The sequence below is a fragment of the Coniophora puteana genome (genome assembly GCF_000271625.1).
Source record: "Coniophora puteana RWD-64-598 SS2 unplaced genomic scaffold CONPUscaffold_12, whole genome shotgun sequence".
NCBI lineage: Eukaryota > Fungi > Basidiomycota > Agaricomycetes > Boletales > Coniophoraceae > Coniophora > Coniophora puteana.
Genome location: NW_006913064.1, coordinates 428068 through 452255, shown reverse-complemented (window position 1 = coordinate 452255; position 24188 = coordinate 428068). Strand labels below are relative to the sequence as shown.

The 24188-nt window shown below is 53.7% G+C and overlaps 9 protein-coding genes across 9 annotated transcripts; 7 read left to right on the top strand and 2 right to left on the bottom strand.

Annotated features, from left to right (window-relative positions):
- Window positions 1–10: 10 nt before the first annotated feature.
- CONPUDRAFT_146203 (uncharacterized protein) lies at window positions 11–1387 on the bottom strand (the record flags this gene model as incomplete). Its single annotated transcript, XM_007774371.1, has 2 exons — window positions 11–1225; window positions 1274–1387. The coding sequence occupies 2 exons, from the start codon at window positions 1385–1387 to the stop codon at window positions 101–103; spliced, it is 1239 nt and encodes a 412-aa protein (XP_007772561.1). The 3' UTR covers window positions 11–100.
- A 1599-nt stretch (window positions 1388–2986) lies between these two features.
- CONPUDRAFT_168133 (uncharacterized protein) lies at window positions 2987–3710 on the top strand. Its single transcript, XM_007774370.1, has one exon. The coding sequence runs from the start codon at window positions 3201–3203 to the stop codon at window positions 3678–3680; it is 480 nt and encodes a 159-aa protein (XP_007772560.1). The 5' UTR covers window positions 2987–3200; the 3' UTR covers window positions 3681–3710.
- A 340-nt stretch (window positions 3711–4050) lies between these two features.
- CONPUDRAFT_146201 (uncharacterized protein) lies at window positions 4051–7209 on the top strand. Its single transcript, XM_007774369.1, has 4 exons — window positions 4051–4307; window positions 4397–5390; window positions 5477–5540; window positions 5770–7209. The coding sequence occupies exons 1-4, from the start codon at window positions 4064–4066 to the stop codon at window positions 6982–6984; spliced, it is 2517 nt and encodes an 838-aa protein (XP_007772559.1). The 5' UTR covers window positions 4051–4063; the 3' UTR covers window positions 6985–7209.
- A 728-nt stretch (window positions 7210–7937) lies between these two features.
- On the top strand, window positions 7938–9347 carry CONPUDRAFT_109593 (GroES-like protein). Its single transcript, XM_007774368.1, has 5 exons — window positions 7938–8219; window positions 8271–8355; window positions 8418–8592; window positions 8650–9044; window positions 9100–9347. The coding sequence occupies exons 1-5, from the start codon at window positions 7963–7965 to the stop codon at window positions 9217–9219; spliced, it is 1032 nt and encodes a 343-aa protein (XP_007772558.1). The 5' UTR covers window positions 7938–7962; the 3' UTR covers window positions 9220–9347.
- A 1264-nt stretch (window positions 9348–10611) lies between these two features.
- Window positions 10612–12127, top strand: CONPUDRAFT_129295 (GroES-like protein; the record flags this gene model as incomplete). Its single annotated transcript, XM_007774367.1, has 7 exons — window positions 10612–10642; window positions 10703–10794; window positions 10850–11128; window positions 11189–11273; window positions 11329–11503; window positions 11558–11952; window positions 12008–12127. Exons 3-7 carry the CDS (start codon window positions 10872–10874, stop codon window positions 12125–12127), a joined length of 1032 nt encoding a protein of 343 aa, XP_007772557.1. The 5' UTR covers window positions 10612–10642; window positions 10703–10794; window positions 10850–10871.
- Window positions 12128–12923: 796 nt separating this feature from the next.
- CONPUDRAFT_75918 (uncharacterized protein) lies at window positions 12924–14941 on the bottom strand (the record flags this gene model as incomplete). Its single annotated transcript, XM_007774234.1, has 6 exons — window positions 12924–12982; window positions 13009–13253; window positions 13308–13522; window positions 13578–14285; window positions 14339–14546; window positions 14604–14941. The coding sequence occupies 6 exons, from the start codon at window positions 14939–14941 to the stop codon at window positions 12924–12926; spliced, it is 1773 nt and encodes a 590-aa protein (XP_007772424.1).
- A 1977-nt stretch (window positions 14942–16918) lies between these two features.
- CONPUDRAFT_109590 (GroES-like protein) lies at window positions 16919–18668 on the top strand. The gene is made up of 5 exons (XM_007774366.1): window positions 16919–17221; window positions 17278–17359; window positions 17419–17593; window positions 17652–18046; window positions 18105–18668. The coding sequence occupies exons 1-5, from the start codon at window positions 16965–16967 to the stop codon at window positions 18222–18224; spliced, it is 1029 nt and encodes a 342-aa protein (XP_007772556.1). The 5' UTR covers window positions 16919–16964; the 3' UTR covers window positions 18225–18668.
- A 1242-nt stretch (window positions 18669–19910) lies between these two features.
- Window positions 19911–21124, top strand: CONPUDRAFT_168125 (uncharacterized protein; the record flags this gene model as incomplete). The annotated part of the gene is made up of 2 exons (XM_007774365.1): window positions 19911–19920; window positions 20190–21124. The coding sequence occupies 2 exons, from the start codon at window positions 19911–19913 to the stop codon at window positions 21050–21052; spliced, it is 873 nt and encodes a 290-aa protein (XP_007772555.1). The 3' UTR covers window positions 21053–21124.
- Window positions 21125–21818: 694 nt separating this feature from the next.
- On the top strand, window positions 21819–23902 carry CONPUDRAFT_168124 (uncharacterized protein; the record flags this gene model as incomplete). Its single annotated transcript, XM_007774364.1, has 5 exons — window positions 21819–21946; window positions 22005–22055; window positions 22110–23053; window positions 23119–23283; window positions 23343–23902. 5 exons carry the CDS (start codon window positions 21819–21821, stop codon window positions 23900–23902), a joined length of 1848 nt encoding a protein of 615 aa, XP_007772554.1.
- Window positions 23903–24188: the final 286 nt, after the last annotated feature.

Below are 24188 nucleotides of genomic sequence, written 5' to 3'. Positions count from 1 at the left end.
TTGGTATCAAGAATTATCTATTGGTTATCAAACAACAAGGGTATTACAATACAATACGGTATAAAGTTACGTTCTTCTGCATGACCTTATCAAAGTACTATCAGCTGGCGTCGTCCAACTGAGCCAGCATCGACAAGAGCACCTCTACCACCGCACCGCCCATTGTTCGCGCGAGCCCCCTCTCCTGCTTAGCGATCTTGCCAACATAGGCCTCGAACCTATCAGGGTGATACCTGCCCAACTCGCGGCCAACGACCCCCCTTGGCGGCACTTGCTGGGCCACAGTGCGCCAGCGGTGAAAGAGAAAGTTGCCGACGTTGTCGAAAGTGAACGAGTCGACGGTCGGCCGGTCTTCGAATACCGGCCAGGGGAACTCGTTCGCTGTGAGACCACTCTCCGGAACCTGGTCCTCGTGCTCCTGCAGCACGCCCCACTTGTGCTCGTACTCGGCAAGCGCCCCCCATACCGCCGCGTCGCCCCTGACAGGCTCAGAGGCACGATGCTCCCACTCCCAAGCGGCACGGCGCATACGCGCCTGGTCCTGGATACGCTGCATCTCCTCGCGCTCGCGCATCTCGACCTCCTCCCTCATCCTATCCGCCTCCGCACGGAGCCGCTCCGCGACCTCCCTAAGCACCCTCTCCCTCTCCGCGCGCCCCTGCTCCTCGGCCTCCTCAACCTCCTGCGCGATCTGCGCCTCGTACTGCGCAAGCACGCGAGTGCGGCGGATCTCCGCGACGCGGGAACGCGTCGCGTCGAACTTGAGGGCCTCCTGCGCGAGCTCCTCGGCCTCGTCCGCGCGCTCGCGGGCCGCCTGGAGAGCCCGCTCGAGCTTGGGCGGGGAGAGGCGGACGGTGGTGAGGACGGTGTGCGATGCGTCGCTGCCGCCCTCCGAGCTCGTCTCCTCGCTAGCGCCCATGCGGGCGTCATCGAGGTCGAGGACGGTCGGCTGGAAGGTGAGGGTGCGCTTTGTGGCGCGGAGACGCTGGGGTGCGGGCTGGTGCTGGATGATACGGGCCTTGTGGGACTTTTTCTGCTCTATCACAAAGGAGCGGGCGCGGTCCTCGCGAAGCAGTGCAGAGGGGTTGTGCTTCCTGATGCTGCCACTGCCACTGCTGCCTGTCTGCTTATCAATGGAGCGCTTGGCCGGTGGGACATATGGGGTGGCAGCTGCTTGACGAGCTGCTCTCGGCCGGTATTTCTTTCTCGGCGAGGGCAGATTAACCTATGAATGATGAGATAATTGCTACTCGCTATAGGCATGGACAGCTACCTTGGAATGATCTTTGTTGGTGCTAGGATTCGCAAGCTTTGCCGCCGCCCCCGGAGTGGCTGTGCCACCAATGAGACTGCGGAGTCTAGCGGAGAGACGATCGAGGAGGTCCATGGGGTGGGGGATGGAATGCGGGTGAGGTAATGGATCGAAGACGGGGAAGATATGGGCGCGGAACGCACGGGCCCGGGTTATATTCCTGGCACCCCCAACCCCAACTTTAGATCTGTACTTTTAACTCCGTCCATTCCGATTTCCGACGCTTCACAGTCAAAGTGTTCCCTCCGATCTTTTCCCTAATCGGCACCCTATCTCACGCATCGGCACCAGCTCCGCCTCGTGGCCTGCAATGCGTGAAGGCGGTGCTCACTGACCTCTCTGTAAGAACATGTGTCTCGCAGGCAGCGATACTGTTATCCCCTGCCAGAAGAGACAGCCAAATTTCCGTAAGTCCTGGAATATTTTCCTCGCAGGCCCTTCTTGTAAAATAAGGTTTGAAGCATTCCCGAGACCCAAGCTAATACTGAAAAAATCCACGAAGCGCCAAAGTGGACGGATTCCCTACTATACGAGCATCAGTTGATTTTAGAACCTAGGACCAACCACCGTCAGACTGTACAGTCTGCGTGGGAGCCGATATCGGTAATTAGCCCATATTAGGCAGGGCATTAGCAGTAGCCGAGCCATAAAAGGAAAATTAGGGCGTCATTGGCGAGCCGGATTCGCCGATACGGCGGCTATAAGATTATAGTGAGCCTCGAGAGGACACTCTGTCATCGGTGCAAAATATTGAGAGCTTGTGCCTTCTGGTTGCGCCCAGTTTTGTTTCAGTGGTGGCGGAAGGTGTTAGCTCAATATATGATTACTCTTTTGTACACAACTTGAGGTTATTTCACAGCTGGTTATTGACCCGAGCTCAAAACATTTTCAAAAGAGCCCATTTTCTGTCTTTTGAGCCATGTTACTTCATTTCTAGACATCCCCTTGCCAATCCAACTCAGGATGATATGGAATGGCATGGGATCATAATTATCATGAATTTAGTTTGAGAATTTTGAGGGGGAAACGGCCACAAAAGACAGTTGTACATCCTGACGGTGGTGTACATTCTCACGGGGGATGACAGTACACCACGTTCGCACGCTTGGACCCCCTGGGCGCCTGATCGCTACCTATCGAGCGTCTATTCAGTCGGTTATCTCGGCCCTGACATCATCCATGCGTCTGCCACCCTTTATGGGGAACACGTCGCTCTGCCGGCGGATCAATTTACGGTCGAACAATGGCTGACCGTCTCCAAACAATGCGGCAAGGTCGCCCGCCATCTGTCCAACCCACATGTCGACGTCGCAGTGACCCTCGTTACCCCGCCCTTCATAAACCTCGATAAGTCAAACAAAGGCGAAACCGACAGCTTGGATTCGGCTGCGTGCGTGTGTCTACATGGCATCATAGAAACAGACGAAATGAAGCAAAAGCGTGTCTCGATCGCGAGGTTTCCCGCGAGTGGCTTGGACAAGTTGGAAGATACGCGTACCTGGTGCTGCCCTGAATAGAGAACAAACAACGAAGCCGATGGGGGTAACTCTCCCCGATCCTCGTCGATGTGCCATTTGTCTCCGCGTCGAGCACGGCGTGGGACAGCGATCCGACGATCCGGCGATCCAATCCATTAATATGACGGCGAGGTCAAAGCGCAAGTCCAAGCGGCGAGGTAAATGCGTCTGTCACTGCACATTGCGTGGTACGCTATGCAAGCCGTTTGTATTGTAAAAGCATAGTCGTCCACAAGAGCTAAGGGGCTTTAAAAGAGTATAAGCAAAATAGCACATTCAACCGACACAATCCTCTGCTCGCAGCAGCCCCATCCAACAAGAACCAGCTTCTTCGAGTTCGAACCCTCTCTCAAAATTCCCAGGCTGTCTACATGTCGCCCAACACCGCCGACGCTATGACAAACACCCCGACTCACCGAGCACCTTACGGGCTGCGCAGCAAGTCCCGCGCCACTCAGCAAGCGAAGCCTTACAACCTACGAAGCAGAGCCCGCAGCGAGCGAGCCGCCAAAGCACAGCTCGAAGCAGCCTGCAAAGGCACACGCCCACCTCGAAGCCGTGCCGCAGCTTCTACACACAAGTCCCAGCAGACGGCCAACACCGCGATCTCGGCGTTGCCGCGCGAGGCCACCCCATGTCTTCCTGAGATTTTGGCCCTTCCCAGCGCTGGCCCGGAGACACCCCAGCAGCAGATCGGCGTTGACACCACCACTACGGCCCCCGATGCACCCAGGAAACCCCAGTGGGGCGCAGGGTCAGCGTCGATCGCCATTGCTAATTCAGCCTTGTTTGTGATTACCGAGGAGAGTGATTTGTTTGACAGCGATCGGTTTGGTGATTCGGAGATCTAGAAACGGACGAGCGGAGTGGGCAGGGTCGATAGAATGATTTGGGGAGGGAGCTTGGCCCGTTGGACTTGGGAGAAATAACAAAAAATTAGTGTTAATTATGTAGCCTCCGTTCATGATTTTACCTATGCATGCAAGCTACGTCTTAGTTCAATCAAGATACAACAACCACACGGCAAAAACTAGAAACGTACCTTCAACAGCTTGACAAGAAATCCGTTAGCAAACAGGTAGTGACAACTTCTGATATCGACGGCTTCCAAAGCCGCTAACACCCACAAAATCCCGCGGGACTCTCTCCTCCCACCGTCAAAAATCAAAGCGCTCACCACGTACCTAGCAGGACCGCATAGACATACTGCCGCCATCCCGAGAACGTCCCTGACATGTCCAGCCCGGCCCTAGCTGAGATCGGCGGTCGAAGCGGTCACATAGAACAAACAGACAAAGCGACCAGCGCTTTGTCGTCAGATCGCGCACGGATGGATCTGTCAGCCACCCAGATGCGGGGGAATTCCCAAGCGAAGTGGGCTTCTCTGAAATGGTATTTGAGAGCGGGAAAAATGGGAGGGAGGGAGCGCACCGTCTGGCTGCTTTTCTCTCCTCTGCCGTTGAGTTTCGAGAGCACCTGTAGGTAAGTTCTTCTTGTCTCTCCGGCTTGTACCTGTGGGCTGCTATGCCGTGCATCGCTGACCGTTTTCTTCTCTTCTTTTTCGTAGTCGTTGACATGGCTCGTACGACCTCCTTCACGCACGACGTGCCTTATGGGCTGCGCAGCAAGTCGCGGTCCCAGCCTGCTATGCCGTACACGCTACGCAGCATGACCCGAGGTGAGCGGACGGCAGGCCAAGCTGCAAAGAACGCTCAGAAGCCCATCCACCATATTCGCGCCGTCGCGGGGAAGAATAGACATCCCAAGACCAAGTCCAGATCCACGCCTAAATCGAAGCGCTCGCTCAAGAAATCATCGTTCACGAAGTCGCCTACGAAAGCCTTTACGCGTGAGGCTGGGACCAGCGACGACGAGCTCGACGCGGCCGAAGTCGATCTCAGCCTGAGTTTCACTTCTCTGGAAGCCGGCGTCCCTGGTACACCGCAGAACCAGGCCTCGTTCGCCTCAGAGCAGTCCCTGGCTGCCCCCCGCACGCCCACGGGCAAAAGGCGCCCCCAGCGCGGCGAAGCGCAGCTCTCGACCATGCTTCTATCCGACAACACGAACGAAGACGAACTCGGCACCGGCGCCGGCGCGCAGACAGCGACAGAGAGCGACGCCGGGACGCCCGTGAACGGAAACATGTACGACGGCGTGACGCTCCATGGGGACGTGTACAGGCGCCTTCTGCTGTTGGGCGCGAGCCCGCGGGGAAATGTGCCGGATGGGGTGCTAGAGAGCCGGATACCCAGTCCGACGCGGAAGGCGGTCGTCGAGGCGGGGGTGCGGTCGTTGTCGGGCGAGAGGCTGCTAGGCGGGTTCAATTTCGCGAGGGCAGCGGCGCAGGTTCGAGCAGAGGAGCAGGTTCAGGCGCAGGTGCAGGATCAAGCACCGGTGAGCACTTCGGCAGCAGCGGCGATGGAGGTGTATGCGGCGCCGAGCCCGCAGGACACGGTGAGTGATGACTCGGAGTGGCACGGCATTCATGGTGGCCATGAGCTGGTACGCGTGGACACGGAGATGATTGACCAGGACGACGGTGGGGTTGATGCGAGTCCTGGGTATGTGAAGCCGGCGTGGGATGGTACTCTGGTGTATGAGGCTACGATGATCATGGATGATCCTTGAATGGTTGATTCACTCGCAGGAAAAGCGCGGGATCACTTCAAATTATCTTCAACAAATATGGTGCTATGTTCTTCTTGTTTATGGTGAGCCGGCTAGTCAATGTCGCTCGTTTCTGTCCTTCCCTAGGCATATGTTCAGTTAATAATATGGATCTCACTTACACCACGGAAAGACAAAAAACCTAAGTTGGGTGGCAGTGACCGGTTGGAGTGAGAGGGGAATCACAAGACATCGTCAGGGGGCCGTTGGTGTTCGGGAGTTGCCGAGTGATATCAGGCAGTGTTTTCGTTGTCTCCCACAGCGAGCAACTAGATGGCGTCTCCTCCAAAACCCTGGGAGCGCGGCTCAGTCGCTGCAGCCCCCGCCCCGCCCCTCCCCTCCTCAGCCGCCCCGACGTCGACAGCGCCGTCGGTACCATCAATGGCCGCACCAGCTCCGACTGTCACCTCGTCTGACATTCCTTCCGTTCCTCCACGCCCCGCTGCCCTATCAAACCCTTCCATGTCCACCATGTCCACCCCCTATAACTCCCTGTCAAGTCCCTACTCATCCTCTTACTCATCACCGTACAACCGACTAGGCAGCAGCTACTCGCCCTATGGCGGTGGCATGTACGGTGGCGGCGGCCTCGGTTCGTATGGAGGGATGGGCTACGGCGGCTATGGTGGGGGCGGGTACGGCGGGTACGGCGGGATGAACAGCATGTACGGCGGCGGCATGCCAGGCATGGGCATGTACGGAGGCATGCCAGGCATGGATCCCAACAACCCCTCCCTCACCCAGACCCTCGAGTCCACCACCCAACACACCTTCGCCCTCCTACACTCGATCGTCCAAACCTTCTCGGGCGTCGCCCAGATGATCGAGTCCACATTCATGGCGACCCACTCGTCCTTCTTCGCCATGGTCGGCGTCGTCGACCAGTTCGGCCAGCTGCGCAACGCCCTCGGCTCCGTCCTCGGCCTCTTCGGCCTCGTCCGCTGGATGCGCGAGCTCGTCACCGGCCGCCCCTCACCCCCACCGGGCATGCAGAACGAGTTCCGCGACTTCGTCGGCGGCAAGCCCGTCCAGGGCCCCATGGCACCTACAGGCCCAAAACCAAGCCGCAAGCCGCTGATCATCTTTTTCCTCGCCATCTTCGGCATCCCGTACGCCATGTCCCGCCTCGTACGCATCCTCAACGAGCGCGCACAGCAGCAGCAGCAGGAGGCCCTCGCCGCGGGTGGCGGGCAGCCCGGCGCGGGCGGTGCGCTGGGCCCGCTGGACCCGGCGTCGCTCACGTTCGCGCGGGCGCGGTACGTCTTCGATGCGAGCTCGCCGTCTGAGCTTGCGCTCAAGGAGAACGAGATCGTCGCGATCATGGGCAAGCTCGATCCCACCACCGGCGCCGAGGTCGACCCGCGCATCGAGGTGCAGTCTGACTGGTGGAAGGGCCGCACGCGCGACGGCCGTGAGGGGTGGTTCCCACGTGCGTTCGTCGAGGTTCTGGAGCGGCGCAAGGCCGAGGAGCCCAAGAAGGTCGACTGAGCGATAGAGAGAAGATGAATGGAGGTTGTTTGGGGCGCCGCTGGAGGCGATTTGTACACTCATGTATGCGTTTCGTTTTCTATCTGTTTCTACCTGGCTGTCGTGCGCTCGCTGTCTCTTTCTTGATTTACCCGCTAGCTCTCTCTCTCTTTGAACCTCTCGCTACAAGGCTCATGTTCAAAATCCCCGCTTTATTCTATTTATCGCATGCATCCTACGTTTGCCAGGTCTGTGTCCGAGCGATCGCGCCATAAGAGAAGTTGCGCGATACATGTCATCTTGACGAACATGGGCGTAGAGCAGCGTTCTGAAGGTGGCCGATGTCGGCATATACCACGGCTGCGTGACGCAATCGACATTAGCGTCCAACCCGACGTTTTCGTATTGTCTTCGTCAGTCCCCATGCAATTTCATCACCTTCGCAGCAGCTGGTGGCGCTAACTGGTGGTGGTTACTCATATTTCGACGTCTCGGAGGCTGTTGCACATGGCAAACATTCCTCCGCGATGTCATTTGTCTCGTATCGTGGAAGCGAGTTCCCATGATCCAGACCTGCCCGCACGAGTGCGATCACCCAGGGCCTTGCACAACCTTTATGTCCTCGCTGTCAATGATCAGGCTGACACAGGCTGACAATGGTCCCGCTACTTGATAGGCGCTCGCGCTGTCAGCATCTTCTCAGACCTCACTGAACACCCCATAGACGGCACTACCTGTTCTCGCGTCCATGGAAGTCTTTTCTTCTGAATGAGCGTCGTTCGCCGCTTCTGGTCGGCTGGTTTGTAACAATGTTGATGGGATGAGCAACGGCCTGATAAACTCTCCCCTTGCGCTGCTTCCGTCGGTATGACGCCATTCAAGGTTCGCGCGAGCCATAGAACGTCTTAACATAAAAGAGATGCGGCGAGTCCTCGCAGACTCAAGTCCTCGTTTCCACTAACGACTCTACTACACCAGAACTAGGATCCGTATTCAACTATGTCGCAGAAAGCACTCTTCCTCAAGTCCAAGCAGGGCGCGTTCGAGCTTGGGACCAGAGACATTCCCAAGCCAGGCCACGGCGACGTCCTCGTCAAGTCGTACGCGGTATCCTTGAACCCGATCGACTGGAAGATCCAGGCGTACGGCCTCTTCCTCAAGGACTCTGACTATCCCGCGGTCCTTGGCCAAGGTACCGCTGGTGTCGTTGAAGAGGTCGGCGCAGGCGTCACGCATGTGTCCAAGGGCGACAGAGTGTATGCTTGTTTCTATACGCTGTGTGCCATTGACGCTGATCATTATTCCAGTTTCTCCCGAGGCGACAGGGGTAAAGGAGTCGACCATTCCGGCTACCAGCAATATGTGATTGCTGGAGCCAGCTTTGTCGCCAAGGCATGTAGTTTCGAGTCCCACTTTTATGATTTCTTCCTTATCCAACGATTTACCATTTCCAGATTCCCGAATCCATTTCCTTTGACGAAGCTGCGTCTATCCCCACTGGTGCGGACACCGCCGCTGCTGGCCTCTTTGGACCAAAAGACGGCAACCTGGCATTCCCCGACAAGCCGGACGCGTACAAGGGACAAACCATCGTCGTTCTCGGCGGCTCTTCGTCCGTTGGTCTCTTCGGTGAGCGGGATAAACTTCATTCCTTAGAAAGGGTCATTAATCGAGCACGACTCTCAGTCATCCAAGCTGCACGTCTCGCCGGATTCTCCACCATCATCACAACCTCCTCCCTCACGCACGAGGGATACCTGAAATCACTCGGAGCCACGCACGTCATCGACAGGCATCTCTCGCCGGACCAGATCGCTGCCCGCATCAAGGCGACTACCTCCGACGCGGTCAAGATCGTCTACGACGCCATCTCCGAGGCAGACACCCAGAAGACCGCGTGGGCTGTGCTCGCGCCAGGCGGCCACCTGGTGCTCACCCTCCCGTCCACGATTCAGCCTGAAGCAGGCGAGACGCGTACGATCAAGCAGGTCTTCGGAAGCCCATATCTCGCGGATAACAACGAAGTTGGCAAGAAGTGGTGGGCTAAGCTGCCCGAGTGGCTCAGCGAAGGGAAGATCAAGGTACGTACGCTACCTTTATTTTTGGACACATTGTTTTGATTTGTGACCGTTTTAGCCTAACAAGGTCGAGGTGGTCTCTGGAGGCCTTGGCGGTACGGCCGCAGGCCTCGAGCGTCTGAAGGCCAACAAGGTCAGCGGCGTTAAGCTAATCGTCCGTCCCTTCGAAGGGGCTTGATTGGGGATGAAGCGGTATTTGAAGTTATCGTCTACGAGGAAAGTGGAAAAAGAGGTCTGTTTGTCAATGTAGGATACGTAATTTAGCAGCGATTTGCCCACGATGAATAACGAGAGTCACCAATTCCGTCTGAAAGAAGCTTCGAGTAGACCTGTTTGTTTATATGAAGACTGTCGATTTTGAATCTAAGACGACACAAATCAAGCGACCTCACATTATAGATGTTAAATGAAAAGCGGGAGGTCTTTTCAACCTGCACCAAACCAACGCCTGTACGGTAATGGTCCTAGCCTCTATGAGATGCTCGCAAGCACTTTCCTCGACTCACTTTGTCCGACTTGGGAGTTGAAGAAATCAAATCTAGCCGAGACCACCCGTCATACGAGGGTCGAGACGAGGATAGCGGCAACGTCAACGAGGCCTTGATAGAGAATCTGCGAAGACACGTCGGCGGGCTTTATTCACAGCTTTCTATGCAATTTGTCGCCATTGAAAGGGTCAACGTTCACAACAAAAGACGTGGTGCCGCCTCGAAGTTTGTGACAAGATCGACAAAGAATCTCATTGACTTGTTTGTCTGGAGACATGCCTTGGTGAACGACCACGCTTCGTCGCTCGTTAAAGGATGAAGATAAAGATGGAGGGGGCGGGATCAGATCGTCGGAGCCCACAGTGTCCGTTAGTAGCGCTGCACATCTGGGTAATGAAGTTTCCTGCCGCACTGTCGACGATTGGGAGAGGTGCGGTGATATGGGTTTCTGCGAGGACACAGACATCGGTAGTTCATCGAGCTCATCGTCAGCAGCAACCCTCGGCGATCGCATGCGACAGGAAGCGGCACCTGCGATGTTTCGTTGGGAGGATGGGTGAGAAAAAAGTAGGTAGGCGGGTAGCTGAAGGCCTTCTTTACTTGGTTTTCAGCCACCCGGCCTTTTCTCACCCTTTTACCCGCACGTGTGGGACGCGGCTGGTGACGAAATCAACATTAGCGTCCCACCCGAAGAGTTCGTACTGTCCACGTAGGTCCTTGTCCGTCCTTAGGCAACTTGATTATCCTTCCAACAACTTTCTGGTGGTAATGGTTAGTCATACTAACGTCCTTCAGGTTGTTGCACATGGCTAACATCTCTCTGCGATGTCATTCGGCTCATCGTAAGGACATGCAAGTGGCTCTCATGACTCAGACGAATGAGATCACCGAACGCGCTCACACAACAACCCTTAGACAACCCAAGTCAAGCTGACAGTACCCTCTACTCTTCAGGCACTCGCGCTATCGGCATTTGATTAGATGTCACTGAACACGCTATTGGTAGCACTGCCTGTCCCCGCGGTCGTGCAAATCTTCTCTTTTGAGGGGACGCTGTTCGCTATTTCCCGTCGGCTCTCCTTCTGCGGTGAGCACTGTGATTCGCTCCATTTGGTCGGTTGCCCCGTAACTTGCCTGACACAAAGGAAAAGCGGCTTAGCAATGCCTTGATAGACTTTCCACTGAGTTACTTTGGAAAAAATGATACATATGACGTCGTCGAGGTGCGTGCAAGCAATGCGACGCCACTGCATAAAAGAGCAATGGTAAATTTCTTTAGACTCAAGCTCGCATCTCTGTCAACCTCAGCTACTGCATCAGAATCTAAGAACTTCCGTCAACAATGTCGCAGAAAGCCCTTTTGCTGAAGTCGAAGCGGGGCATATTCGAGCTCGGGACAAGGAACATTCCCAAGCCAGGTCCGGGAGAAGTCCTCGTCAAGTCGTACGCGGTCTCGTTGAATCCCATCGACTGGAAGAGCCAAGCGTATGGCCTCTTCCTCCAGGACTCTGACTACCCTGCCATCCTTGGCCAGGGTACCGCCGGCGTTGTGGAGGAGGTCGGCGCAGGTGTCACGCATGTGTCCAAAGGCGACAAAGTGTACGTTACCTTACAGCTTTCTTTACACTGTGCGGAACTCATCTCGAATTTTGTGCTCAGCATCTCTCGAGGCGATAGGACTAAGGGTGCTGACTTTGCCGGCTTTCAGCAGTACACACTTGCCGGGGCAAGTTTTGTAGCCAAGGCATGTATTTTTTGGGGGGCTGCTCAAGACAAAACCTGACGATAGATAAAACTAGATTCCAGATTCCCTCCCCTTTGACGAGGCATCATCTATCCCTGCTTGCGCGGACACTGCCTCCATTGGTCTTTTTGCGCCAAAAGAAGGCAACTTGACATTCCCTGACAGACCTGGCACGTACGATGGGGAAGCTGTTCTCGTCCTAGGTGGCTCCTCATCCGTTGGTCTTTACGGTACGCTGGCCGACATTGTACTCGCCGATTGGCTTAATGAAATATGATATCTAGTCATCCAGTTCGCTCGTCTTGCAGGCTTCTCCACCATAATCACGACATCTTCGCTCACACACGAGGGATACCTTAAATCACTCGGAGCCACGCACGTCATCGACAGGCATCTCTCCCCCGACCAGATCGTTGCCCATGTCAAGGCAATTACCTCCAACCCGATCAAGGTCGCTTACGATGCGATCTCAGAAGCGGACACTCAGAAGACTGGATGGGCTTTACTTGCACCAGGCGGCCATCTGGTGCTAACTCTCCCATCGACGATACAGCCTGAAGCGGGCGATACGCGTACGGTTAAGCAAGTGGTTGGCAACCCTTATCTACCAGACAATAACGAGTTTGGCAAGATGTGGTGGGCCAAGCTGCCTGAGTGGATTGCCGAAGGGAAGATTAAAGTGCGTGCAATAACGTTGTTCTTATAGACGAGTTCTTGATTAACGTCCATCATAGCCTAACAAGATTGAAGTAGTCCCTGGGGGCCTTGGCGGTACTGCCGCGGGCCTTGAACGTCTGAAGGCCAACAAGGTCAGCGGTGTCAAATTGATCGTTCGTCCCTTTGAAGGGACTTGAAGAGGGATGATCTCGTGACTGAAGTGATGCAGTCACCCGCACGAGGAAAAGGAAAAGAGAGGCTCTTTTATCCGAGTGGAACATGTAAGTAGTAATTGCCAGAGTTGAGATACTGTATGGGAGTCACCCACGCCGTCTATGTGGAGCTTTCATGATACCCGCTCGCTTGTAGGTATGCTTGTCTAACTATAGCAATATCGATGTGGTTTGGTGGCGTGTGTGGACATGATATTGTTCCACAACCTGACCCTCGAATCTGTTGCGCTTTTTAGCTGGGAAAATGTAAGCCCAACGCCGCCGGACTTACTACGCCCACACCGCTTCGATATCGATACCGCTGGCCTCGAAAGCCAACTCCGTCCCGATCGCTCCACCCGCCAATCCTCCTATTCACGAGTTTGTTTCCATGATTTCTTTCTATTCTTGTCCCACATTTATGATACACACATTTCTCGATATGACGCCTATGATATTACACTGCTCAAGCGCTCATCCATGTTTTATACCTACTCGCTTGCTCAGTAGTTACCTTTTGCAATATAGTATGGACTCACGGACGCTCATGAGAAAAGCAGCCAGTGACTGGATGTGACTCGTGAATGCAACAGAACAATATTAAATTGAACAAACCTCTATCGAGAATTCGTTCCAGTTTTTTCCTCCAAGTCACATTACTTGTTCGCGGACAGAGTTCCAACGTTCCTGACGCTATACCAGTCACTTTTATATATCCCGTAACGCGATAATGAATCTCTAGTGGTCCTGACAGCGTTTATACTAGCGTGTACGTATCATCTCACTGTCTTCCTGCTCCAATAAAAGCAAAGGTAGACGGCCACCCCTGTCTTCCATTCTCTGGATCCGGCGGTCGAAAGACTCACTGCTTTCAAAGCACTCGCTTAACCTCCATGCACGAGCCTTAATTGAAACGGATGAAGGCGCTCCGTCGAGCCATACTGCACCGATGTCCTCGAGTAGATCAATCTCGCCGTAAACGTTCTCCCCCAAATGTTCCAAAATTTGGTCTAGGTCCATGCCTACGGGGAAAACGACGCATCCCAGTTTCTCGTCGAACTCTACGCCCCATAAAAAGTATAAACCCCCCATGTAGAACAACCCCAGACTCCTGAGAGGGAAGGAACTCGATAGCAAGAGTTGGGGCCGCCCAATATAAGCGTACCTCAAGGCATGGCAATGGTCGAACCCGCGAGGATCGTCGACGAACTGCGATACTTGATAAGACAAGTTGGTCCCCCAGCCGTTTGGAACTTTCTCCTGCGGCACCGGAAACACGCGGTGTCTAGAAAATCTGGTTTCGCTTTCCTGATCGTAATCAGAATCCTCGTCGTCCGGGCGGTTCCACGGCGACGGAAAGATGCTCAAGGCGACGGCGTGCTGATGATTATCATGAATCAGAAAAAGACGGGCTCGAGCGCCGGAAGAAACATACCGTAGGTAGCAATGCGTCTGAGGGACCCAGTGACCGTATCGGAGTTTGGTTTGGAGCCCAAAGCGCTGCCAAGGGTGTCTGCGTCAAATCTATAATGGCCAACTCGCCCATCATGTTCCCTAAGACGATAAACCCCAGATAGTCGTCAAAGGCGAGCTGGGGAAACGTCCAAGTGCTGGGCTTGGCGTCTGTATAGGGGATGACAGCGCGACCGCCATGAGTAGAGTAGGACTGTGCAAGCATGAATTGAGACACCTCGAGGATTGCGAGCGATGGTGGATCGGGATTCCCCCTGAGAAAGTTGGACTCGTACAGGAACATGATGTGGCGTCCGGATAGCCCCGGTGAGAATATATGAGCCGCGGGCCAATCCTCGGCCTTCCATTTGCGTGTAATGACAAACGGCGGCAGCTTAGCAGCGTCTCGGCACAGAGTGTACTGATCAATCGCTCCGTACCCCGTGCGCACGAGAATCTTAAGCTCGCAAGGTTCCTCCTGTGAGAGCTCATAAAGACTCAAGAGCGTGCTGACTTTATGGAGGATGGTGACGTCGACAAAGGGCAGTGGACACTCAACGTCGTTCCTGATAGGATACTCTGCAATCAGTGTAGGAGGGTCGTCTGAAGAGGAGATTGTGAACAGCTTGATTCGTGTAGGTGACACCATCACCACATGTCCGTTCCAAAAGCACGCCTTCACCATCGTACCCTTGAATCTAGGTGAGAATTGTCACGTGTACCGCCCTGGTTTCTAATACTCACCAGCTCGTCAAGCGTCTCCGATAAAGGAAACGCCTTGCCATTCTTCCACTTTACGGCGTACGGTATAGCTTTGTTGCCTTTGAGGGCGACAAGAACCCATTCATCGTAGATAAGCACGACGTGACTGTACCCTGGTATCGCCTTCATTTCTGCGAAGAGCAGCTTTTCATTCATGGTGACGACAGATAGAATACGAGTGGTCGGGTGCCTGACGTGGCATGGATGCTTGGGTCAGATCGTCGCCAGCTCAAGCTGTGAAGCTCACAGTGTTTCAACTGATATGGCTACAATGAACTCTCCATTATGTATGCACACTTCGCCTGTCTCGACCGGTCCCGGCAGGAAGCACTCAGCGAGAGGAGAGGTTCCATCACTACCAGGGGAAAATACGTCCCATAGTGTGAGGCTGCTGCTGGACGTATCCGATGAAGCGACAAAAAGCCAACGGGAAGATACGAGTCGGATCCAGGTGACGCTGCGAGCGACATCCATCCTGATAACCGACTTCGCTGTGATTCTCCCGTGAGTAATGTCATTAGCTAGGGTGGATGCTTTGCTGGACATCAGCTCCAGCTGACTTGGGTTTGCTGTCTCCGATGCCATGTCGGGGTTGAAAGTTGCTTTGAAGATGATGCTACTCGCAGCTGATAGTGAAGACCCGTGTGACCTAGTTTTAAGGCCATCGGCATCTCACGTTCGCAAAACATTAAAATAGACCCACAACGTCCCGAAGCGAGGGCCCGCAAACACGTGGTGAGTTCAGCTAGTGGTTGGCGACCAGACAAACCAGACAAACCAAGCTGAACTACCCATGAGGTATGTTAGCACTGGGTCGTTAGCGCTTAATCATCTGAGTTGTATGGTAGTAAGGTTACGTGCCCAGCTTCTGAACTTCATATGATGTAGTGGCCTGATAAGACACTGAGGCGGAGGAAGTAGAAGCGAACCAAGGAGTGCGTGGGAAATTATCCTTGTAAGCCGATTCATGTCAATGAGAAACGTTGGCTCATTCTCACGCTAGAGGCCTTTTGGCTTGGGATTATGGTATCGCCATAACTTGGTACCTTTGTCGAGACTTAGATAATTGATTGATAATGAGCTCGGACCTGAATACGGAGTTGACACGGAGCGCCCGTATATGGTACTTCGCAAGTGGCTCGCTATGATCGAAACCTAAGCCAAGAAGAAGTGGTGGCGTCATGCCAGTGTGCCCAGAGATGAATTGTCAGAATAGGTCTCGCTGGGACTATGTGTGATCGCCACCAGACTTGGCGGAATATACTCAAGCTTCAATAAGGGTACATCTTCGCATACATTACAGGTAGAGGTTCTCCACCAACAAAATGCTTGTGAGGGAGCTACAGCTAATGCTACATCCGTTGTACAATTACGTACCCTCCTCCCCCAGAAAACCAAGCTGAAATGACAACCAAGCCCCCGAAAAAGATATTAATTCACTCCGGCGCTCTTAGTTGGAAGTGGCATAGGTGGCAGCAGTCTTGGCGATTCCAAACTGCTTGTTCGTGGTATCGTAGACCGAACAGTAGCGTTAGCTGTGGACAAATTTCGTCACATATCAACACAACGCATATTGAAAGGGATAAAACTCACGGGAACGAGTATCCATTGATGAAGCCAACACAATGACCAGACTCTCCCATGTCGGCCACGATGAGGTAGATCGAGTCGGCATCACCACCGATTTGTTCAGCGAGCGAGGGAAGATCTGCGCGTTCGCGGTGGACGGGCATCCAGACAAACCAAACTGAACTAACTATGATGTATGTATGTTAGCATTGGGTTGTTAGCGCTTAATCGTTTCTAAGCTGTATGGTTACGTGCCTATTAGCGTCTGAACTTTATGTAGTCCCAGTCGGAGAACCGCCGTCCCGCGCCGTCCCGCTAGAAAATTCGGGCCGTGGGAAGAGCCTGCTAGATACGCTATTCCAACTTCCTAGGCGCCGCTCATTTGCCATTTACTTTCAACACTACTCATACCCCTCCCTGCCAAGCGGTACATTCTACAAGACCTTGGTGCATGAAGCTTATCATATATGGGCCCTCCATACCCGCCACTGTGGCTCTAGTTTACCGCCGCACGAGCGTAGCACGGTCATCTGAATACTTGCTGAATACTGTCGGTTTAGGATGCCACAACGGGACTTGCCTTGACACGTGGAACAAGCCTCGCGCAGCGAGCGAAGCCTTTGGCTATATTAAGGGCTAATCGGAGACTAGAGACTTGCAACACTCTAGTATCGCTGTTGAGAGCAGTGCTGTCGCTGCCTGACGTAATCTGCATGAAGACTCATCCGGAACCTTTCCGATTTGTAAGTCCCCGGGCAGCTTGACCCTCTCCGAGGCTAAAAAGTGCCACATAGATATTCGCGACTATGCAGCTTGTACCTTCTGAAGAGCTCTGTTCTCCGTTTCGTCGGTCTTTGTAACAAAGTTGAACGGCTTAGCAAGCCATCAACTACATTTCCCTTGCGCTGACTACACAGAGATGGCGCAATTCAAGTGTTCACTGTCCCATAAAGAGCCATGGTGGATCCCTGTATCCCCAGAGGCCCCATCCCTCGTAGTTCGAGTTACTGTCCAGAAACAACACGTTATCGACTATATCATGTCGCAGAAAGCCCTCTTCCTTAAATCAAAGCAAGCCACCTTCGAACTAGGATCCAAGGAGATCCCGAAGCCAGGCCCTGGCGAAGTCCTCGTCAAGAACTACGCAGCCGCGTTAAACCCTGTCGACTGGAAGATCCAAGCGTACGGTCTCTTCCTCGACGAATCCCGCTATCCCGTGGTCCTTGGCTCAGATACCGCAGGCGTAGTGGAAGAGGTCGGCGCAGGTGTTGCTCGTGTATCCAAGGGAGACAGAGTGTGCGTTTTTGGCTTATCGCAAATGGTATTCACACTTAATTTGATGTTGCCGTCAGTACTGCTCGAGGAACTTTTTTGACTAACAACCAGGCGGGCTTTCAGCAGTACACCCTCACCAATTCAAACTTCGTAGCTAAGGTATACAATTCAGGTTCACTTTCAAACGACACAAATCCTAAACGATTGTCAACTTTTAGCTCCCCGATACAATCACCTTTGACGAAGCGGCGTCTCTCCCCGTCGGCGTGGACACGGCCTCCATTGGGCTGTTTGGACCGAAAGACGGCAATCTGACATTTCCTGACAAGCTAGACACATACAAAGGACAAACCATCTTCATTCTCGGCGGTTCCTCATCTGTCGGACATTACAGTACGTCGACCTACTTTGTCTTTAGATGATGTACGTGTTCATCCAGAATGACCTCCAGCTGTCCAAGCCGCACGTCTTGCCGGCTTCTCCACCATCATTACGACTTCATCTCTGGCGCACGAAAACAACCTGAAATCCCTTGGAGCTACGCACGTCATCGACAGACATGGTTCCCCGGACCAGATTGTCGCCCGCGTGAAGGCAATCACGTCCGACCCGATCAGGATCGTCTACGACGCCATCTCCGAAGATGACACCCAGAAGACTGCCTGGGCTGTCCTCGCACCCGGAGGACACCTGGTGTTGACACTCCCCCCATCGGTTCGAACTGCGACAGGCGATACCCGCACGCTCAAGTCCGTTCACGGTAGCCCCTTTAACCCAGTCAATGCAGAGTTCTGCAAGAGGTGGTGGGAGAAGCTGCCTGAATGGCTTGCCGAAGGGAAGATTAAGGTGCGTCCGATCCGGCACTTTCATTCTTAAAGGGTCGTTTTAATAGCGTTTGTTACAGCCCAACAAGGTTGACGTGCTGCCCGGAGGTCTGGAAGGTGTTTCAGCTGGCGTCGAACGTTTCAAGGCCAGCAAGGTTAGCGGCGTAAAGTTGATCGTACGCCCTTTTGAAGGGCCTTAAGCAGTGATGCTCGGTAAAAGAGCAGGAACTGTTTGTGACTTGGTGGCTGCGACAGTGGGCATCAAAAAGCATCCAGTGTATAGATGAAAAATCAGTCGAATGGGGAATGGTGGCCTGTGTCCGCTTGTTATTTGTACGCAGCTTCCTTCGTTTTGGCGTCAGACCTCCTCTTCCGAGCCAGTTGTGTTGGGGCCTGTAGAATGAATTTCGGCCGACTTATCATCGTCACCAGTGTCTCTCCGCTCTATCATTGAACGAGTGAAAGGCGGCAGTAAAGTACTGTCCGTTTTCGACGCCACAGGCGGCATTGGTGACACTTCGATCGCCGACGTGAGCACCTCGCTCCTGTCGCCTACGTCTGCATCCTCGCGATCGCGCAACCCAAGGAGTCGTGCGACACAGGTGATAATGACGAACATGTTACATATCAACAGTGAAAGCGAAGTCTACATCCGCAGAAAATGAAGTCAGCTCCAGCGTCCAAGAACCGAAACATGGGCGATGGTCCAACACGTACCGCAAGATTCGCCGCGACGATCCTAGCCAGACTAAGCGCACCCATGTCCGCAATACTGTGGAAGATAACTAACGCTGTGATAACTGCTGAGGAAACAAATACAGCGTAGACGAGCATTCGACGCGTGCGCGCGAGGCCTGAGTGTCGTAGCAGCCAAAATGGCAACACGATCAACGGGACGTCTGTGCATGCTGCGGCTGCGTGGTGCAAGGTATATCAGTACCCATCTGGCGTTGACGTGGAGACGACGAGGTGCAAGGTGGTCGTCGTTTGCTCACCGACTATCTGCAGTATGTCCGAAGTGCTGTCTCTAGTGCAGCCATGGAACCGACATTGCTGAACTTGATGAACGAAGATAATCAACCACATGAGAGCAAAAAGAATCGCGGCGGCATATCCAGCGCGACGGTGCGGAGAATTTGGATGCGTGATGCGGATGAAAGAAAACAGGATGCTCATGCGCGCAGGCCTCGTAAAAACCATTGTTAATGAGACAGCAATCATAGAGTGGAGCCGAAGCCTCACCATACGACATTGTTCACCTGCGCCGACTCGAAGAATGCCAGCGTGAGTGACCGCGACACGCCCGTGGTTGCTGTCCCGCAGATATGCATCAGAACAACGAACCGCAGTAGCGAGGCAAACACACACGGTTTATGGGCCTTCTACCCCAGCCAATCTCAAGAGCCATGCCATCTGCAAGCAAGGCTAGTGCCGCCCACGCGTCCTCCCACCAGAGCTCACGCCTGTAGGCTCGATACGAGAGGCGGAAAATTGTGCAGGAGATAGCGATACCGTGCATGACCGCGCCGGAGACTATGAGAAAGGACAAAGCATGTTAGCAGAGAGGCGAGATGCATTGAGCTGGCTTTCCAGAGTTATGTAGACAAACGCACCTCTCTGCGCCAACGGCGGCCCTAAAGTATGGATATGTTGTGCTTGTTGCGACATGCTACGCGAAGAGTGCAGAAACTACCGCGTTAGTCTGCGAAAAAGGCCAGCTTTCGAGAACACGGGGCGCAATTTGAGAATGGTGGATGATGCTGGGCTTTAGCCTGGGTAGCAAAAGAATTTGCCATTTTATGTACTTCATGAACCGGACAATGTATAGTATCCGGATCTGCGCTATGACATATAAAGAAAAGTGTTGTCAATGACGACTGAGAGCCATGGACATAAGTGCGTAATTACCGCAGATGAACGTTGCAGCCATTGAGTATTTGTATGCTGATGATATCTTCAGTGCCATTTAGCACCTCCCGTTTCAGCTTAGTTTCATAAGCTGTCACAGTGTCACCGGGCGAACTCCGGGTGCTCAATTTTCACATCCCGCCATGATTCCGAGGACCTTGAGAAAGTTATCTGCGATTGACCGGAAGCGCATGATGTTTGTACGCTGAGAGATCTGCAGTGCGAACATTTGGAGTAGAGTAGACGTCCAAGATTAGAACACGGGCACCCACCACCGACGATCGTGGGCACCACCCTCGACCGCTCCTCACAGTCCAGTCCACTCATGTCGCCGTCCATCCCTGCTGAGAGCAACGATACGCTAGAGCTCGGATCATCCATCCGCATCCCGCCCATAGATCCCTCAAACCCACCTCCTCAGCTTTCCAATGACCCCACATTCACTTCAGCCCTGAGTGCGACCCTCGCACGCCGGCGTACCCAAGGCGGCCTGAATGCGCTCGACCAAACCCTGCTGTACAGCCCCGTGCTCACGCAGGGGTGGAACGGGCTCCTCGGGGCGGTGCGCACGGGGTGCACCCTCAGCGACGATTTGCGCGAGCTCGCGATTTGTCGTGTTGCGGTGCTCAACCGCGCCAAGTTCGAATGGATACAGCACGCCAGGTTGTTAAAGGAGGCGTGGATCAAGAGAATGAAATCTGACAGGAGCGGAATAGGAGGAGAGGGAGTGATAGGATTGGCGAATGCCGAGGCGGAACTTGAGAAGGGGGCAGATGAGGTCCTGCGGCTAGTCGAACAAGCACCCGTGCATGTCTTGGGGACGCTGGCAGAGTATGAGTCAGCAAGATTACACTGGGAAGACCGCGGGAGGAAGGTAGCATTGGACGAGAAGGCACTCGCGGTGCTCGCGTACACGGACGCCATGACAAGGAACGTCGTCGTGCCTGAGGCAATCTGGCGACAATTGAAAGACGCATTCGCAGATGAAGAGGAGAGAAGAGATAGGCTGCTTGTGGAGATTACGGGCACTGTCGCTGCATACAACTGCGTTTCTCGGTTCCTGGTCGCTTTGGATGTTGCTGGGATGGAGAGGTGGGATGTGGAGACTGAAGCGAAATAAATTTATCTCGAAGCAAGTTGAACAATAACGTAAGGTGTAAATATCATGCATCTCCGACGGTCCGCAAGTACGGCGTCGCTGCAGAATAAGACTTTTGCGTTGTGTGCGTGCAACTGGCAAGCAGGCAACATGCCTAGGTTAAACTTTGTGACGCCTTCGGATGAGGTTAATAGAGCATAGAACATGTGGCGGTTCTGTTGTGCTGCCAACCAATAGCCGCCCATTGCTCAGGGGCTTAGATCTCGGACGCGGAACTACCTGCCCTGAATCAACTTCAAGCCAACCACAAACGGTTGTTACGTTGACGCGTTCGAGCCTCGCAGTGGTTATCATCTTGCACCAATATAACATATATTCCGCATCTCCGACGAGCTCAACTGCTGATACGATGTAGAATGCATTCTATCCCTCAATATCATTACAGATAGTGTTCGAATCCTCTACCCTGGACATCCTTGGTCGTCTTCCATAAAGGAGGGAGATATATCACGGTCCTGGAAGTCGATGTTCTACGGTACGCGGTTGGTTTAGACATTGTCCACCATCCTGATACTGACCGGAAGTCCAGAATTGATGCTCTCCCCGACTCTTGCCTAGTACGCCTTCAGAAAACGACTGGCTAAATACAGATTTCAGTTAAGTCTAGTATGCGGCCAGCAAACATATATCAGCAGCTACTCTCGACATCTCTCTAGTTCTCTCATTCCTCCTCACACCATCTCTCCCATCGCACGCGCCAAGCTCTACAACACTTCCAGTATTAGATATGTCTTCCCAATTCGACACTTTGTTCGTTGCTGTCTCTGCTGCCGTTGGGCTCGCTTTCGTCATCGTCAATCCGTTCCTTACCGCGCTTGGCGTCGGGACAGTCATGGCTCACATACAAGGTACCAAGTAAGTACCCCGACCCCGCGTATCATATCAGACTTGGTACGAGCTGACTGATATGCAGGTCTCATTCCAATGCAGCGAAGCTTGGAGAAGAAGACCTTAACTCGTCTCAGTGAGTATCTCTGCCGTGATAGCGAGAGGACTTCATTCCTGAAACTAGCCCCAGATTGTGCTTCGCTTCCGAGGTCGACAACCTGAAGGCCCAGATCGAGGTCGCCGAGCACGCCACCAGCGTCGTAGCGACTGAGCTTCGCGAGCTCAAGGCGCACAATACCGCCCTGGAGGACGAGATAACGATGTTACGCTTAGCAATCAGTTTTCAGGCCGATGGGTTCCGAGTCGCACTCACTGAAGCCAACGGCCAGGCCGATGTCCAGGCCGAGCGTGCTGAGTTGTCCGAACAGGCTTTCCGGGCCCTGCTTTCCGTCAACGAGCAATTCGGTGAACGGGTGGAAGAGCTCGAGAGGAAGCGACCCGAGCCGAAGGGCGGAATATCAAAAACTTTCAGCATTCGCGGCGATCATGCTGCCTCCTCTGTCGGATCGCTAATCCCACCTTGTTCCACCTCCGATATCTGCTCTGCACATGTCTCCCCTCCCATCGCCACCTCCTTGTCTTTGCCCATCTTCCCCTCTCTTCCTGTTTCCGTCTCGACGTTCACTTCCACTATAGTGTCCCCTTCTACTTCGATGCTCGCACATCCTTTAATACCTACTTCAGTTTCATTTTCTTCCACCTTAATACCTGTTGCATCTTCCGTTCATTCTTCAACTTTCTCTGCGCCTTTAGTATCCAGCATCCACCGTACTTCACCCTTCCCCCACGGCGACGTCGACTCAAAGTTTCTCCTCTCGCACATCTACTACCTGGACGAGCTCAAGACCACTCTCGAGTCGAAGGTACAGAAGCTAGAGCACACCAGCCGACACCTCGAGGACGCTCTCGAGGATCAGCTCTCAAGCGCTACGCAGCTCTCGGAGACGGTCTTTGCCATGGGCCAAGAGACAGCTGACAAGGATGAGGATATCAAGATCCTCAAGCGCGTCATCTTCAGGCAGCTCGGTGAAGAGGAGCTGGAGGATGTAGAAGAGTACATCGCAGATAAGAAAGGTACGCCGTCACCCCATCCTGAGATTGAATTGACGGTTGACGTGTTGCCCCTTTTCTCTTGCCAGGTCTTCAAGCGCGCGTTGGCACTCCGCATGTCGTTCTTACCCGGCCCGAGGGTGGTATCGTTTGCGGAATCGACAATGTCAGCCAACTAACTGCGAAATGCGACTCTTTCTGCTGCCCAATTTCTACGTCGACATCCTATGGATCGACCGAGTCTGATTACCTTGGTAAGTTATAGCTCTGAAATACTACTATAGCATACGTTGACTTGCGCTTTTTCTCTCAGCTGCGGACGACGTCTCGATTGCCCTCGAAGAAGAATTGTCCGCTATCTACGAGCGGGTCCTGGGCTCTTGGGGCGATGCACCTTCCCAACGCGCCTTCTCTCCTGAGTCGGCTGAGTCCCCCTTCGATAAACACGACCTGGCTGGCGCGAGGGAGGTGGCAATCAAAGAGGATCGGCTCGAATGTGCGATGGTCAGGGATATCACAGATATGCTGGAGTCGCTGTCCTTGTCATCCAATGACAACGACGATGAAATGGAGTCTTCAGACGAGGTATCATCCAGCCCATCTCCTGTGTCAAGCGCCACGCCCTCGACCACGCCTATTTCAACGCTGGTTTCTCGACCAACATCGCCGATCACTCCGACGGCGACTTGTCCAGCTGACAACGAGTTATACCTTGCGAGCGCAAACGAGCCAAGGCTACCCAACTCGCTATCTTCTTGCCTCTCTCTCGTCTCTATTGCTTCGTCGACAAGTGTGTTCGGTCAGCTCATCGAGCTTCAGACATCGGTGGTCGACGACGTCGAGTGGCTCGCTCGGATGGTTTCGGCATTCTAGTTTGAGGAGTTGTTGGCAGCTATCATGGACCTTCTCGTGAATTCCACTTTCGTGTTTATATATCGTTTGGCTGTTCCTTCAGTATCTACGGCGCCCTGTGCCACGTTCTGTTATTGGTCATAATTTCAGTTCTTTGATTTACCAGTTCTCGGCATAAACACTTTTTCTCCCCTCTGGTCCAGGCCCAGCAGAGGTGGCGCGTGTGCATGAATGCTCGAGTCCCGGTCTGACGTTTAACTTTTAGTCTTGAGTGATATTTCAAAAAAGGAGACGCCTGCTATCCGTG

Bases quoted from the DNA above. Each gene is read 5' to 3' on its own strand.
- CONPUDRAFT_168133 (XM_007774370.1), top strand. From the start codon at position 3,201: ATGTCGCCCAACACCGCCGACGCTATGACAAACACCCCGACTCACCGA.
- CONPUDRAFT_146201 (XM_007774369.1), top strand. From the start codon at position 4,064: ATGTCCAGCCCGGCCCTAGCTGAGATCGGCGGTCGAAGCGGTCACATA. The intron at 4,308-4,396 runs GTAGGTAAGTTC...TCTTTTTCGTAG, and splicing joins GTTGAGTTTCGAGAGCACCT to TCGTTGACATGGCTCGTACG. The intron at 5,541-5,769 runs GTGAGCCGGCTA...GCGAGCAACTAG, and splicing joins CTATGTTCTTCTTGTTTATG to ATGGCGTCTCCTCCAAAACC.
- CONPUDRAFT_109593 (XM_007774368.1), top strand. From the start codon at position 7,963: ATGTCGCAGAAAGCACTCTTCCTCAAGTCCAAGCAGGGCGCGTTCGAG. The intron at 8,593-8,649 runs GTGAGCGGGATA...CACGACTCTCAG, and splicing joins TTCGTCCGTTGGTCTCTTCG to TCATCCAAGCTGCACGTCTC. The intron at 9,045-9,099 runs GTACGTACGCTA...TGACCGTTTTAG, and splicing joins TCAGCGAAGGGAAGATCAAG to CCTAACAAGGTCGAGGTGGT.
- CONPUDRAFT_109590 (XM_007774366.1), top strand. From the start codon at position 16,965: ATGTCGCAGAAAGCCCTCTTCCTTAAATCAAAGCAAGCCACCTTCGAA. The intron at 17,222-17,277 runs GTGCGTTTTTGG...TGTTGCCGTCAG, and splicing joins GTATCCAAGGGAGACAGAGT to TACTGCTCGAGGAACTTTTT. The intron at 18,047-18,104 runs GTGCGTCCGATC...CGTTTGTTACAG, and splicing joins TTGCCGAAGGGAAGATTAAG to CCCAACAAGGTTGACGTGCT.